The 15,105-nt window shown below is 37.5% G+C and overlaps 1 protein-coding gene across 3 annotated transcripts in view; it reads left to right on the top strand.

The window, feature by feature from the left end:
• ANO5 (anoctamin 5) overlaps positions 1 to 12,718 on the top strand; it is an 87,957-nt gene extending 75,239 nt beyond the window's left edge. For all 3 annotated transcript variants that reach the window (XM_070783237.1, XM_019954956.2, XM_019954954.2), the window contains 4 exons: positions 720 to 925; positions 2,555 to 2,733; positions 4,411 to 4,516; positions 10,615 to 12,718. In XM_070783237.1, coding sequence (XP_070639338.1) covers positions 720 to 925; positions 2,555 to 2,733; positions 4,411 to 4,516; positions 10,615 to 10,845 — 722 coding nt within the window. In that variant the 3' untranslated portion in view covers positions 10,846 to 12,718. The remainder of the gene's footprint in view (positions 1 to 719; positions 926 to 2,554; positions 2,734 to 4,410; positions 4,517 to 10,614) is intronic.
• The last annotated feature ends 2,387 nt before the right edge of the window (positions 12,719 to 15,105 follow it).

The following is a 15,105-nucleotide window of genomic DNA, read 5'->3' as shown; positions in this document are numbered from 1 at the left end:
TGTTAAGCCTTAGTGAGGAAAGAGAGTAAAACATATTTAGAAAGATGTCAAGTTAGTATAGAGGACTGGGACCTTAAAAAATACCTCATTCTAGGATATCTGTATTTCCTTTGACCACATGCAACTTATATATATATTTCTGATGTTTATGTGGTTCATTTTCTGATTTACTCTCAAATATCTTGTTTATACTACCTTCTCCTCTATTAACATTTTCAAATCTTAAATAATGCATTCATTCATAAGGCTTATAGTTGAGTACTTTTATATACTCAGAACATACAAATGAGTCAGTGATTATTTCTGATCTTATAAGGTACATAGGTTAGCAAAATAGAAAGCTTGATTACCCCACAGATGTGCCAATACCAATATAAATACTAGACTAGCAGACCTAAGCATAGGCCATAATAATAAAAGACTGTGTTTTATGAATAAGAAGACTATCTTATCTTATCTAATAAGAATAGATGCTTTCTTCAGACAAGCAGATCTTAAAAGAAGCAGCAGGGATAGAACTGAGCTGTGCATGGCTAATTTCTCCGTCCTATTCTAGCAAGCAATCTCGGAAAGGGGAAGAAGGCAGCTGGAAGGAGGCCTGGAGTGTTTTGCTGGTGTAGATCCCTTCAAAATGAAGGAAGTGGTGGGAGTTAGGCCGACTGTTCCCCCTTTTCCCCTCCACAATGATGAGTTTGTGAATTTCTCTTTTCTCCCCACAGTTATCCAGTTTGGATTTGTTACGTTATTTGTGGCCTCTTTTCCTTTGGCCCCTCTTCTCGCGCTCTTGAATAACATAATAGAGATTCGAGTGGATGCCTGGAAGCTTACGACTCAGTACAGGAGACCTGTAGCTGCTAAGGCTCATAGCATAGGTGTTTGGCAAGATATTCTTTACGGAATGGCTGTCCTTTCTGTTGCAACTAATGTAAGTAGACCTATTTAAGTGGAAACTCTACTTGATGATTTTTTTTCTTGGAGATGGGGAGATTGTGAATAATGTTTAACTCAGTATGTACATTGATTTCATCTTGGTGACCTTCCTAAAGATAAAACATCCCTAATCTTATATGTGCTAAACAACACAGATAAATCTGTGACATGCAAACTCTTAGAAATATAAGGAAAATTGTAAATCATGCTTATTAAAATGCCATGATACCCATACCATGTGACAGAGTAGACAGAAAATAAGTAGTGGTGTAAGGAACCTAAGTAATACAATTAAAGCTTGATTAAACATCAAGTTATGTAGTACAAATAGAATATATAACATTTACCTGTTATTTTTATGGAGCACTTATTAAAAATGATAATAAAACTGAATTCCCAAAAGCTGAAATTTTACAATGCATATTCATGTACGATAATAGTATAAAAAATGAATTTGATAATAAGATAGCCAAAAATTCAGCCACTTAATATTCATGCTTCCAAGAAAGCTTATTGCACAAAGAAGAAATAAAATTGAAATTACAAGGAGAACTTAATTAAAATGAAAACTCATACAAATCAGCTAAAACCACATTTATAAAAAGTATATACCAATAAATGCTTTTATTGTGGAAAAGAAGGAAAGTATGAACTGAGCCTGTTATATGAAACTAAGAAAAAATGTAAAACTAATCAACAGAAAGTGGTAAGAAAGAAAGAATAAAGGTATATGCAGAAATAATCACATTAGAAAATAAATAAAAGGTAACATAATTGCTAAATAAACCAAGAGTTGGTTCATTGAAAAGATAAACAAAATTCTGACAATCTCAAAAAAGAATGAGGTGAGAAAGTTATAAAAATGCTATATATATATATTCATTCTAATACATTTTAAAATCTGTTTGAAATTGTCACTTTTTTAGAAAAGAAAACTGCCAAAATGTGCTCAGTAAGTGATATAAAACAGAGAATGTACCAATAGCTACAGGAGCAATATTAAAATATTTTTAAAATCTATCACTAAAAGGCAGAGCAAAATGATTTTAAATTGACTCATCTTACCCAAAGGAAACATGAGATTTACACTATTCCAGAGCTTAGGAAAAGATGGGAAAATAGCATTCCTACGGAATCAAATACTGAAATTAATTGCACTGAACTCTGGGAAATTTACCAGTACATGGTCTTCTGTTTCTCCATTCCTCATTCCCTATACACCCCCTGACACACACACACAGAGTCGGTCCTGTCTTATGAAATTGATCCAGGCAAGTTAAATTTGGTTAAAGAGAGTAGAACTGTATTATGAAATAGTAAGAAATGTAAGAAATAGCAAGGCAAGATGGAAAGAGACAGATACAGGTATGGTGTTTTTGGAAACAAACAGTGAGGTTAAATTTTCAGTGTAACTCTTTCTAGCTGTGAAATCTTGTAACACTGATCATACACCATACATGAACTATTTTACGTTTTAGGTCAAAGACTCATATGTTAACATGATTAGTAATAGCATACTAGTAATTTTGCATCCTTAAGGCACAAAGATCTGAACGATATACAAATTAGACTTTCATAAAATTGCTTTATTAGCTCATGATTTTCTTCTTGCTTTGTCCTTTAGGCTGTTATTGTTGCATTTACGTCGGATATGGTTCCCCGTTTAGTTTACCACTACGCCTACTCAGTAAACGAAAGTTGGCCTATGAGTGGGTATATCAATAACAGCCTATCAGTATTCCTCATAGCCGATTTTCCAAACAACACTGTACCTTCGGAAAAACGAGACTACAACACTTGCAGGTTTTCTCTTGTTTTCATTTTGCTTTTTAAATGTATTTCTTAAGTTCTCTGTTTTCTTCATGTCTTAACAAAAATTTACTTGGGGCAGTAAAAATCTTGGATAAAGTACATCAGTTCTAAAATTCATACATTGTATGGTTCTGATTTGAAAAAAGTAGAATACTCAAAAGTAAAAGAATACTATCAGTAAAGATAATGTCACTTTTGAATTGCTTCTTATTTTCTAAATTTATTGGAAAAATTTTCTCCAGCAAATGTCCCCTTGATTCAAGCTTTCATGTCTATAGATCACACAGCATGGTCATATTATATGTGCATTCAACCTACTTGAATTTAACTCTGTGTCCTCAAACAGAGAGAGAGGAAGAGAGAAAGAACAATATAGTTGGTTCATTAGCCATCCCATTTGAAAGGTTTCTTCGATGCAGGGAGTGTGAAATTGGATTTGTAAACCTGCTCTTTTCATACTCTGTGTCTCATGAACTGTGTGGATCTTTTTACTTTAGGATTTAAAGATCATTTATACATATATACACACATATGTGTGTGTGTGTGTGTATATATATGCATGTGTGTATATACATGTGTGTGTATAATATATGTGTGTGTGTGTGTATATATATGTGTACACACACACACACACACACACACATATGGTACATCAACTTAAACCTTAAACCAACTGCTTCATCTGGGATTCCAATAAAAACAGCAATATCTGTTTTTGTCTACCTGCAACATAGGTAGACAAAAACCTTTTTATATTCCATATTTTTTATTTATTGTTGGCTGCCCGCGGGCTTGCTCCAGTTGTGGCAGGTGGGGCTTAGTGGCTAGCTTTGGCGGCTTCTCACTGCAGTGGCTTCTCTTGTTGCAGAGCACGGGCCCTAGGCGGCTAGCTGAGTAGTTGGGCACACAGGCTTAGCCTCCGTGAGGCACATGGTATCCTCCCACACCAGGGACAGAATCTGTATCCCCATGGATGAGGTAGACTCCCAACCACTGGACCACTAGGGAAGTCCTGTTCCATATTTATATAGAGAAGAATCGTAACGAGTGTCAGATTTCTTGATGCCATCACTTCCTAGCTGGACTGAATCTTTGAAGAACATCAATATCTAGACACATTATAGAAAAAAAAAATGAATTCACAAATTGAACACCAGGGAAACCCCCAAAGGATAATAAGTAACACGAAAACAATGCAGTGTCCTGTAAACCAAAAGAAAACAGAGTTTCAAGAAAATGAGAATGATCAACAGTGTCAAGTTCTGTTCTTCACAGACATAAAATAAGATGTGAATTAAAATTTTCCTTCAATTTAATGACCAGAGACAGTTGGTGTCAGTGGAGTGATGGTAGAACTGAGTTGTTAAGGAATAGGAAGAAAGGGAATGAAAAGAGCAAAGTTAGCTAACTCCTGAGAAACTTGTCTTCATGGCAAGAGAGAAGTTTCACTTGTGTCTCCTGCTACATCTATACTATACATTAGAAGCATATGGCTATGATTGTTATCTGTATAGGGAAAATAAATGTTTGGTAATAGCAGTTATTTTCCTTTGACTTGACTTTTGTGGTCAACTAAAAGGATCTCTTACAAGAAACAATATGAATTTATACTAAGTCTCTTTGTTTGTAGTTGTAGCTTATTTTTTGCATTGACTTCCATTTTTTCAGATACAGAGATTACAGAAATCCTCCTGACAGTGAGGACAAATATGCTCATAATATTCAGTTCTGGCACGTCCTTGCTGCCAAGATGACCTTCATCATAATCATGGAGGTAAGCCTTTCTTAACTTTCATGCCAGTAAGTCTCTTTTCACCCTTCAGGCATATATTTCTAAGAGTATCTGTTGAGCAGAAAATTAGCATTATCTCACTAGAGTGTTTTGAAGGAAGTATTTGTTGTCATAAAAAGTAAGTTAGGAATAGTTTAAGTACAGCAATTGCCTGTTATTCCTTGCTATTGTTGAAGATACCAAGGTCACAGAAAAGAAAAATTAAGATCTCTTCCCTTGAGGTCAGAGGATCCACCAATTTTACCAAACACCTGTTATGTACCAGTTCCAGAAGCTATAATAATAACTTTCTACGTTCAGCTGTATTATTCACCCTTGACAAATAAATCTCACAGTCAGCAAAATTAAGTAGTTGGTTTAAAGATAATCAGCTAATATTAAAGCTGAGTTTCAGTGCCAGATATCTCACTGCCAAACCTCCATTCTTCCCACTGCATTACATTTCCTTTCTTGTAGAATAGCTAGTATGATTATGGATATAAGACAAGAGAACCAATACAGAGAGGGTGTTTGACCAAGGTTTAAACCGAGGACCACAAATCATGAGACATTAAGGCCTATAAGGCAGAGATAAATAAATGTAGGGCTTCCATGGTGGCTCAGTGGTAAAGAACCTGCCTGCAAATGCAGGAGATGCAGGTTCGATCCATGGGTTGGGAAGATCCTCGGGAGAAGTAAGTAACAACCCATCGAGTAGAAGTAGTGGCAACCCATGGAGTGAGGAGTCTGGCAGGCTGCAGCCCATGAGGTCACAAAAGAGTTGGACACGACTTAGCGACTAAACAACTAAGAAATATAAGGCACTTATTCACTTGATTGTTGGTGGTGGTGTTCAGTTGCTAAGTTGTGTCTGACTCTTTGCGACTCTGCCATCCCCATGGATGGCAGCACAACAGGCTTCCCTGTCTTTCACTGTCTTCCGGAGTTTGCTCAAACACATGTCCATCAAGTCGGTGATGCCAGGCAACCATTTCATCCTCTGTTGCCCCTTCTCCTCCTGCCTTCAATCTTTCCCAGCATCGGGGTCTTTTCAAATGAGTCAGCTCTTCGCATTAGGTGGTGAAAGTATTGGAGCTTCAGTTTCAGTGTCAGTCCTTCCAATTAATATTCAGGATTGATTGCCTTTAGGATTGACTGGTTTGATCTCCTTGCACTCCAGTGGACTCTCAAGAGCCTTCTCCCAACACCACAATTCGAAGGCATCATTCTACGATGCTCAGCCTTCTTAATGGTCCAACTCTCATATCAGTACATGACTACTGGAAGTATCATAGCTTTGACTAATGGGACTTTTGTTGGCAAAGTGATGTCTCTTCTTTTTAATATGCTGTCTAGGTTTGTCACAGCTTTTCTTCCAAGGAGCGAGTGTCTTTTAATTTCCTGGCTGGAATCACCGTCTGCAGTTTTTGAAGCCCAGTCTGTCACTGTTTCCACTGTTCCCCACCCCACCCCCATCTATTTGCCATGAAGTAATAGGACTGGATGCCATTATCTTAGTGTTTTTTGAATGTTGAGTTTTAAGCCAGCTTTTTCACTCTCCTCTTGCACCTTAATCAAGAGGTTCTTTAGTTCCTCTTTGCTTTCTGTCATTAGGGTGGTGTCATCTGCATATCTAAGGTTATTGATATATCTCCTGGCTCTTGATTCCAGCTTGTGAGTCATCCAGCCTAGCATTTTCCATGATATACCCAGCATAGAAATTAAATAAGCAGGGTGACAATATATATACAGCCTTGATGTATTCCTTTTCCAATTTTGAACCAGTCCATTGTCCCATTTCTGATTCTAACAGTTGCTATTTGACCTGCATACAGGTTTCTCAGGAGGCAGGTGAGGTGGTCTGCTATTCCCATCTCTTTAAGAATTGTTCACAGTTCGTTGTGATCCACACAGTAAAAGGCTTTAACATAGTCAATGAAACAGAAGTAGATGTTTTTCCGGAATTCTTTTGCATATGGATGTTGGCAATTTGATCTTGGTTCCCCTGCCTTTTCTAAATCCAACTTGAACATCTGGAAGTTCTTGGTTAACATCCTGTTGAAGCCTAGCTTAAAGGATTTTGAGTATTACCTTACTAACGTGTAAAATGAGTGCAATTGTGTGGTAGTTTGAACAGTCTTTGGCATTGCCCTTCTTTGGAATTGGAGTGAAAACTGACCTTTTCCAGTCTTGTGGCCACTGCTGAGTTTTCCAAATTTGCTGGCATATTGACTGCAGCACTTTAACAGCATCATCTTTTAGGATTTGAAATAGCTCAGCTAGAATTCCATCACCTCCACTAGCTTTGTTCATAGTAATGCTTCCTAAGTCCAGCTTGATTTCACACTCCATCTGGTTCCAGGTGTTCTCAGTTCACATACTGCTGAAGCCTAGCTTGAAGGATTTTGAGCATTCAGTTCAGTTCAGTTCAGTCGCTCAGTTGTGTCCGACTCTTTGCAACCCCATGAATCACAGCACGCCAGGCCTCCCTGTCCATCACCAACTCCCGGAGTTCACCCAGACTCACGTCCATCGAGTCAGTGATGCCATCAAGCCATCTCATCCTCTGTTGTCCCCTTCTCCTCCTGCCCCCAATCCCTCCCAGCATCAGAGTCTTTTCCAATGAGTCAATTCTTCGCATGAGGTGGCCAAAGTACTGGAGTTTCAGCGTTAGCATCATTCCTTCCAAAGAAATCCCAGGGCTGATCTCCTTCAGAATGGACTGGTTGGATCTCCTTGCAGTCCAAGGGACTCTCAAGAGTCTTCTCCAACACCACAGTTCAAAAGCATCAATTCTTCGGTGCTCAGCCTTCTTCACAGTCCAACTCTCACATCCATACATGACCACAGGAAAAACCATAGCCTTGACTAGACGGACCTTTGTTGGCCAAGTAATGTCTCTGCTTTTGAATATGCTATCTAGGTTTGTCATAACTTTCCTTCCAAAGGAGTAAGCGTCTTTTAATTTCATGGCTGCAGTCACCATCTGCAGTGATTTTGGAGCCCAGAAAAAGAAAGTCTGACACTGTTTCCACTGTTTCCCCATCTATTTTCCATGAAGTGACGGGGCCGGATGCCATGATCTTTGTTTTCTGAATGTTGAGCTTTAAGCCAACTTTTTCACTCTCCTCTTTCACTTTCATCAAGAGGTTTTGAGTTCCTCTTCACTTTCTGCCATAAGGGTGGTGTCATCTGCATATCTGAGGTTATTGATATTTCTCCCAGCAATCTTGATTCCAGCTTGTGTTTCTTCCAGCCCAGCGTTTCTCATGATGTACTCTGCATATGTTAAATAAGCAGGGTGACAATATACAGCCTTGACGTACTCCTTTTCCTATTTGTAACCAGTCTGTTGTTCCATGTCCAGTTCTAACTGTTGCTTCCTGACCTGCATACAGGTTTCTCAAGAGGCAGGTCAGGTGGTCTGGTATTCCCGTCTCTTTCAGAACTTTCCACAGTTTATTGTGATCCACACAGTCAAAGGCTTTGGCGTAGTCAATAAAGCAGAAATAGATGTTTTTCTGGAACTCTCTTGCTTTTGGCAATTTGTTGGCAATTTGATTTCTGGTTCCTCTGCCTTTTCTAAAACCAGTTTGAACATCTGGAAGTTCACGGTTCACATATTGCTGAAGCCTGGCTTGGAGAATTTTGAGCATTACTTTACTAGCGTGTGAGATGAGTGCAATTGTGCAGTAGTTTGAGCATTCTTTGGCATTGCCTTTCTTTGGGATTGGAATGAAAACTGACCTTTCCAGTCCTGTTAGTAAAGGCCAATATTAGGCTAGGTAAGTCTAAGGCAAGAAAATGCAAATTCCAATCAGTTTTTGTTTGATTTTATTTTTATTGAGGTTATGTATATAATTTAAATCTCTACCCCTCTCAGTTCTTTACGAATTTGTCACCCTCATCCCACATTTTCCATCAGTGTTTTAGATCACCTTTCAGCCTGGTAAATTACAAAAAGAATTCTTTTGAATTTTTTTTTTTGTTTATTTATGATTTTCATTACAGGTTCTGACTCACCATCATTCTGGGAGTTTAACTTTTCTTATATTAAATACAGTATTTTCTTCAATCTATGTTTTTCCCATTCTTGGATTACTAGTTTATTTAGATTAAGCACATCTTTTATTAGTTTTCTGAGGAAAATGGGCAATTTTTGAGAACTTGAATATTAAAATTTCTTCTTTTTCTCATAGATAGTTAATTGGTATAGTATTCAAGAGGAGAAGTCATTTTCCCTGAAAAATTTTGAATCAACTTTATTTAAATATTCCTGAAATTTTAAGACATTGGTCTGTTTTTTGTCAGCTTCCAGTGTTGCTATAAAGATACAATACCATTCTAATTTTCCAGTCTTGGTTTATGATTGTTTATATGTCAGTAAATTTTGAGGATTCTCTCACTAGACCTTCTTTCATGAAACTTCACCAGAAAGTCATGTGATATTGTCCAATATTCATTGTTTTGGACACTCACTAAAGTCCTTGGATCTGCAAATGTTATTAGCCTTTGAGACAATTTGCTTGTATTATTTCTTTGATAATTTCCTTCTTTTCTCTGTCCTATCTTTTTGAGACTTTTCTTATTCAGATGTTAACAACTGTTTTGAAATTCTAATTATCATTTATTTTCTCTCTTATCAATAGTCCAGTTTGTGTCTTTGTCTTGTTATGCTACTGTCTGTCATTCCCATGATTCTCTCTATGTCCTCTTAGATATCCTAAATGGACAATAGATCCTGTTTGTCCATTTCCGTCTTACTCTTCCATGTTAGTCTTCCTTATGTATTTGATTGTTCTTGGAAATCTGCTCGTATTTAAGAGCGAAACAGTGATACCTGGTCATGAGCTTTGTGTGTATACAAGAGGAAGATCATTTTGGGTGGGTTTCACTATAGGCTGAAAAAGGGGCCTTTTCATTTGAGACCTATAAAATTTTGATATCTATAATTCTAATTTCTCTGATTAGGTATATTTTCTGGAGGAAAAATAAATCATTCCACCTCCTGCTTGTTGAGCTATTTCGTGGTTGTGTTGAAAGCCAAGAAGGGAAGGAGGGATTCGAGATCTCGTGATTTAGAATGCTGAACTTCACTGAGTTGTCCTATCTTCAGTATGATGCCGCACCTTCATCTTCTGCCATCTCTGCTGCCTCTGAGTGCACAGCTTTCTGTTTTAATTTCTGCAGAAAATAAAGCACTCAGTTGCGGTCGGGTGGGGGTTGGAAAGAAGTAATACTCAAATGTAGATGAGAGAGAGGTTCTGAAAATTCATCTGCCCCTTTACAGATTTTTAAATAATCCTCTTATTTTTAACTCCACCCACACTATGAATTCACAGTCCTTAGCACCATCTTTCCTGACTTTTTTGATTCAAGACAAAATTAGCTTTTGTCTTGGTTTCTACCATCACGGTATCATCAATTGCAAATTTAAGTGCCAGCTTTCTTCACTCTCCAGTCTGTTTTCACTGTTTGCTCCTTTTTTTTTGTTTCTTTGTGAACAATACAATTTATTAATTTCTTTACAAATATTTGATTAGGTTTTCAGGAGGAAGCATAGATGAAGAGTATATTCAGTAACCAAGTTCAACTGGAATCTCTGTAATTACATATTTTAGTATATATTTCAGAGAAGGCAATGGCATCCCACACCAGTACTCTTGCCTGAAAAGTCCCATGGATGGAGGAGCCTGGTGGGCTGCAGTCCATGGGGTCGCTAAGAGTCAGACACGACTGAGTGACTTCACTTTCACTTTTCACTTTCATGCCTTGGAGAAGGAAATGGCAACTCACTCCAGTGTTCTTGCCTGGAGAATCCCAGCGACGGGGGAGCCTGGTGGGCTGCCGTCTATGGGGTCGCACAGAGTCGGACACGACTAAAGCGACTTAGCAGCAGCAGCAGCAGTATATATTTATTTATTTGCTTAATGTTGGATTTATAGGAAAGTTCCAAGACCAAGGACTAAATCTTCTTGCTTTACCTTCTATCTACTGTGTCAAGCACAGTTTATTGAATGAATGAAATGATTTGTAAGGACATTTTGCTGAACATTTGATAGCTAAACAGTGTCTCTGATTTTCTTTTATGTTTCCTCTAGCATGTTGTGTTTTTAATTAAATTTTTTTTGGCCTGGATGATCCCTGATGTTCCAAAAGATGTTCTGGAAAGAGTCAAGCGAGAAAAGTTAATGACTGTCAAGATTCTCCATGACTTTGAACTTAACAAACTAAAAGAGAACTTGAGGTTGAATTCTGCTTCTTCTACTGATTTTGCCAAGCATTTCACTATTAAGGAAAACCAAGCAAATCTGGCTGAATCAACACCCTAATTAACACAATGAGCAAGTGGTTGGTTGACTGTCTGGGTTCACAGTTTATCTGGATTTGGAGTCAGAAGCCAGAAGCCGTGTGTCTTTTACCCTTTCTTCTTCTTTTTTTTTTTTTTTTTTAAACTCAGATTTTTGTACACTTTTATGGAGGCCTTTGTACAGCTTCATGGAAGTTGGAAGAACACCCGTCTACTTCACTGGCTGGACCCTCCCTAGATATTGTTTCTGGGATTCTATAAATAATTGTTAAATGTATGTGTGAAATCAGAATATTGGAAAATCATGGGATGTTGCAGTTTGGAATTAAACACTGGACGTGGGCTCTCCTATCACCTTCCAGTGAAGGTGCACATTTTCATGGTCTTCTTTCTTTTGGGTTGTGTTATATCTCTACCCTATCAGAGAAAGTATTGGGACGAAAAGAGTAGAAGTGAAGAGGTCTACTGAGCCATATATATATATATATATCCTGCCATTTTAGACTATGCAGATGAAAAACCAAAATCAGATAAGATAGGAAAACTTACATATTAAAAATACTGGATAGATATCATGGCAGAGCTTTGTTCTGAAATCATCCTGAATAAGGTAAACCTCCATCAAAATTCCAGATAGTACTTCCTGGTGAACACAAAATTGATTTTTAAAGAGACTGGATTTCAGCCAAGGACTAATAACTCAGTTCTTTAAATATAACACTTTGGTAGCAGTGGTTTTAAGACTGAATCGTCTTATCTGAGAAATAGCATTAAGAAGGTGTTAGATTATTTCAGGTCTTTAAGTAAATGAAAGATATAGTGAAGTGATTATGTCTTCTTAATAGTTTAAGAATGCAAGACAATGTATATTGATTAACTTACTGACTTCAGTCTAAAAAATCGCTGAAATATTTTTAAAAACCATTTTTCATCCACAATGCCTATTTTGCATCATGAAGTGAATCTGAGCATTAACTATTCCTATAAGTTAGGTACAGGTCATTTATGAAACTGTATCTCATTGTTTAAAGCAGTCTCAAGTCTTTTAATGGGTTTACAACTTTTTCTATTGATGCACTGCTGTACAATGTTCAGTGCCTTTGACCCACACAATGTGGTTGTGCTGTTGATTTGATGATGTAACATCTCAGATGTGAGCTTCTTTCAGAGGAATTGTTAGTTTAACATCAATCACAGAGTTAACACCAAATGTGGATCAACCAAGTAAGAATGCAGTGATGGATTTGACAGCTAAGTGGAAAAAAAAAAGTATGTTCATTGAATTACTTCTCTAATGCTTTAGCCTATGGCACAGGTACTCCAGTTTTTGTTCTTCTTTCTCTTAAAAATACTTACTATGTATTTTAAACACTATAGAGAGATGTTTCATTATACAACATTTGAACCTCTAGTTTCAAATTACACTTCAGTTTCAAAAGAATAGTGTTCTGTAATTGCACACAAAACAAGAAACCATTTAAGATTTTTTTCAAAGTAGCATTTCATGATTTGATTCTAATATTTTTTATAAAATTTCCAATATTAAGTATATGGAAGGTAATATTAACTAATGATCAGTATTAAGCATTTAAAACTGAAGATTATGAATTTTATAAAACCATGAGATGGTTACCCCACTATGGGCAGTAATTGGTAGTAGGTAGATTTTATGAGTAGTTTTGCATAATTTTAAATGTTCTCATTATTGAAGAATGATTTCACTTGTGGAAGAGATGTATTTTCCTGCTTGAGAGAACCAGTTAGTGATTCTATGAAATTAGCCACAGATGCAGTTCTCTGTCAAATCAAACTCTGTTCTTGCAGTGGTGTACATTTTGTACAGCTCATATTGCTTCCTTCCTGGGTGCTAATAAAAATAAGGAAGAGCATGGAAATTGGTTTCTTGTATATGAGCTTTAATTATTATGGCTGAAGAGTGTTTGCAGAGCTAGGTTATAAGTAAAGACACATTTAATTCACAAGGTTATCTGTAACACTGCAATCTGAAACCAACTCAAGTGTTGAGTTTCTAGGATGTACAGAGAAACCAACAAGGGAGGAAGTAGTTTTTAAGGTAAGTAAATAGTTCCTATGAGGTAGATGTTTTCCTTTTAAAATGCTTTGTACTCACCTTTCAGTTTTCTACCAAGAAATTTCTCACATTTTAAAAGGAAATACAAGTATCGGTCACTTTCCTAAAAAATAAACTAAATCCGAAGCCAAAAAATAAACAGAATCTGATGCCAAATTGGTTCAGATAGATTTGTCTTATCTGTCTCGATTTGCAACAGGGGAGTCGGTCCTCCTCTCGAGTTGTGAGGGAGACATCAGGGTTCCTCTTGTGTTGCAGCAGGGAGTTGGTCCTCCTTGAGCTGTGAGGGGAAACTCAAGGTTCCTCTCGAGTTGCAGCAGGGAAGTCGGGGTTCCTCTCAAGATGTGGCAGGAAATTAGGGGTTCCTCTCGAGTTGTGACGGGGAACTCGGGATTCCACTCACGTCGCTGCAGGGGAATCAGGCCTCATCTAGAGTGGAGGTGGGGAATTCGGGATTCTTCTCCAGTAGCAGGGAGAAACTCAGCTTTCCTCTCAAGTTGCCATGAAGCTCTAGGGGCTCCTTTTAAGGTGCAAAATGGTAGTCAGTCCTCTTCTTGAGCTGAAGTGAGGAACTCGGGTTTCCTCTCAGTTTGCCACAGAAGACCCATTAGTTATTGTGAGAGGGCTGAATTGAGCATCTAACTACCAAATGCAGGTTGATATTTATCAGCATGGCAGATGTTTTTATCATTCACTCAAACCCATAGCTGTTTTATTTTTTTCATAAATGTCCCAGAAATCATTTGAGATTTTATTCAAAATAACATTAAGTACAAAATTAAAAAAAAAAAAATTTTTTAAACAACTCTTCAAATGTCATCTCAAATCCTTGCCTTCATCAGTTTTTCTTTGCACAAAAGAAGCAGAATCCACTTCAAAACATTACTTTTACAGGAACCCATCAAGAAGGGGGTGGGAACTTAAGAAATGGAATGCTCTCTTATTTTTGCTATATTTTATGATCCCTTGACTTTAACAGTTTTCTTTTAACTAAGCCATCAAGCAAATTATCAAGGAAAAGAAAAAAGAAGATAAACAGGAGGCTAAGAGGAGGAAGGAGCTAAGAGTTCTTTCTTTATGAAGAGCTCTTTGCTTATGAAACTTTGTGTACTGCGGACAGGAATCCCTCAGAAGAAATGGAGTGGCCATCATGGTCAACAATAGAGTCCGAAGTGCAGTACTTGGATGCAATCTCAAAAACAACAGAATGATCTCTGTTCGTTTCCAAGGCAAACCATTCAATATCACAGTAATCCAAGTCTATGCCCCAACCAGTAACTCTGAAGAAGCTGAAGTTGAACGGTTCTATGAAGACCTACAAGAGCTTTTAGAACTAACACCCAAAAAAAAGATGTCCTTTTCATTATAGGGGACTGGAATGCAAAAGTAGGAAGTCAAGAAACACCTGGAGTAACAGGCAAATTTGGCCTTGGAATACGGAATGAAGCAGGGCAAGACTAATAGAGTTTTGCCAGGAAAATGCACTGGTCATAACAAACACCCCCTTCGAACAACACAAGAGAAGACTTTATACATGGACATCACCAGATGGTCAACACTGAAATCAGATTGATTATATTCTTTGCAGCCAAAGATGGAGAAGCTCTATTGAGTCAACAAAAACAAGACCAGGAGCTGACTGTGGCTCAAACCATGAACTCCTTATTGCCAAATTCAGACTTAAATTGAAGAAAGTAGGGAAAACCACTAGACCATTCAGGTATGACCTAAATCAAATCCCTTATGATTATACAGTGGAAGGGAGAAATAGATTTAAGGGCCTAGATCTGATAGATAGAGTGCCTGATGAACTATGGAATGAGGTTCGTGACATTGTACAGGAGACAGGGATCAAGGCCATTCCCATAGCAAAGAAATGCAAAACAGCAAAATGGCTGTCTGGGGAGGCCTTACAAATAGCTGTGAAGAGAAGCAAAACGCAAGGGAGAAAAGGAAAGATACAAAACATCTGAATGCAGAGTTCCAAAGAATAGCAAGAAGAGATAAGAAAGCCTTCTTCAGCGATCAATGCAAAGAAATGGAGGAAAACAACACAATGGGAAAGACTAGGGATCTCTTCAAGAAAATAAGAGATACCAAAGGAACATTTCAGGCAAAGATGAGCTCGATAAAGGACAGAAATGGTATGGCCTAACAGAAGCAGAAGATATTAAGAAGAGATGGAAAGAA

Source organism: Bos indicus, chromosome 29, assembly GCF_029378745.1.
Source record: "Bos indicus isolate NIAB-ARS_2022 breed Sahiwal x Tharparkar chromosome 29, NIAB-ARS_B.indTharparkar_mat_pri_1.0, whole genome shotgun sequence".
Taxonomy (NCBI): domain Eukaryota; kingdom Metazoa; phylum Chordata; class Mammalia; order Artiodactyla; family Bovidae; genus Bos; species Bos indicus.
The sequence above is the reverse complement of the archived record's forward strand: the minus strand, read 5'-3'. Positions and strand labels throughout refer to the sequence as shown.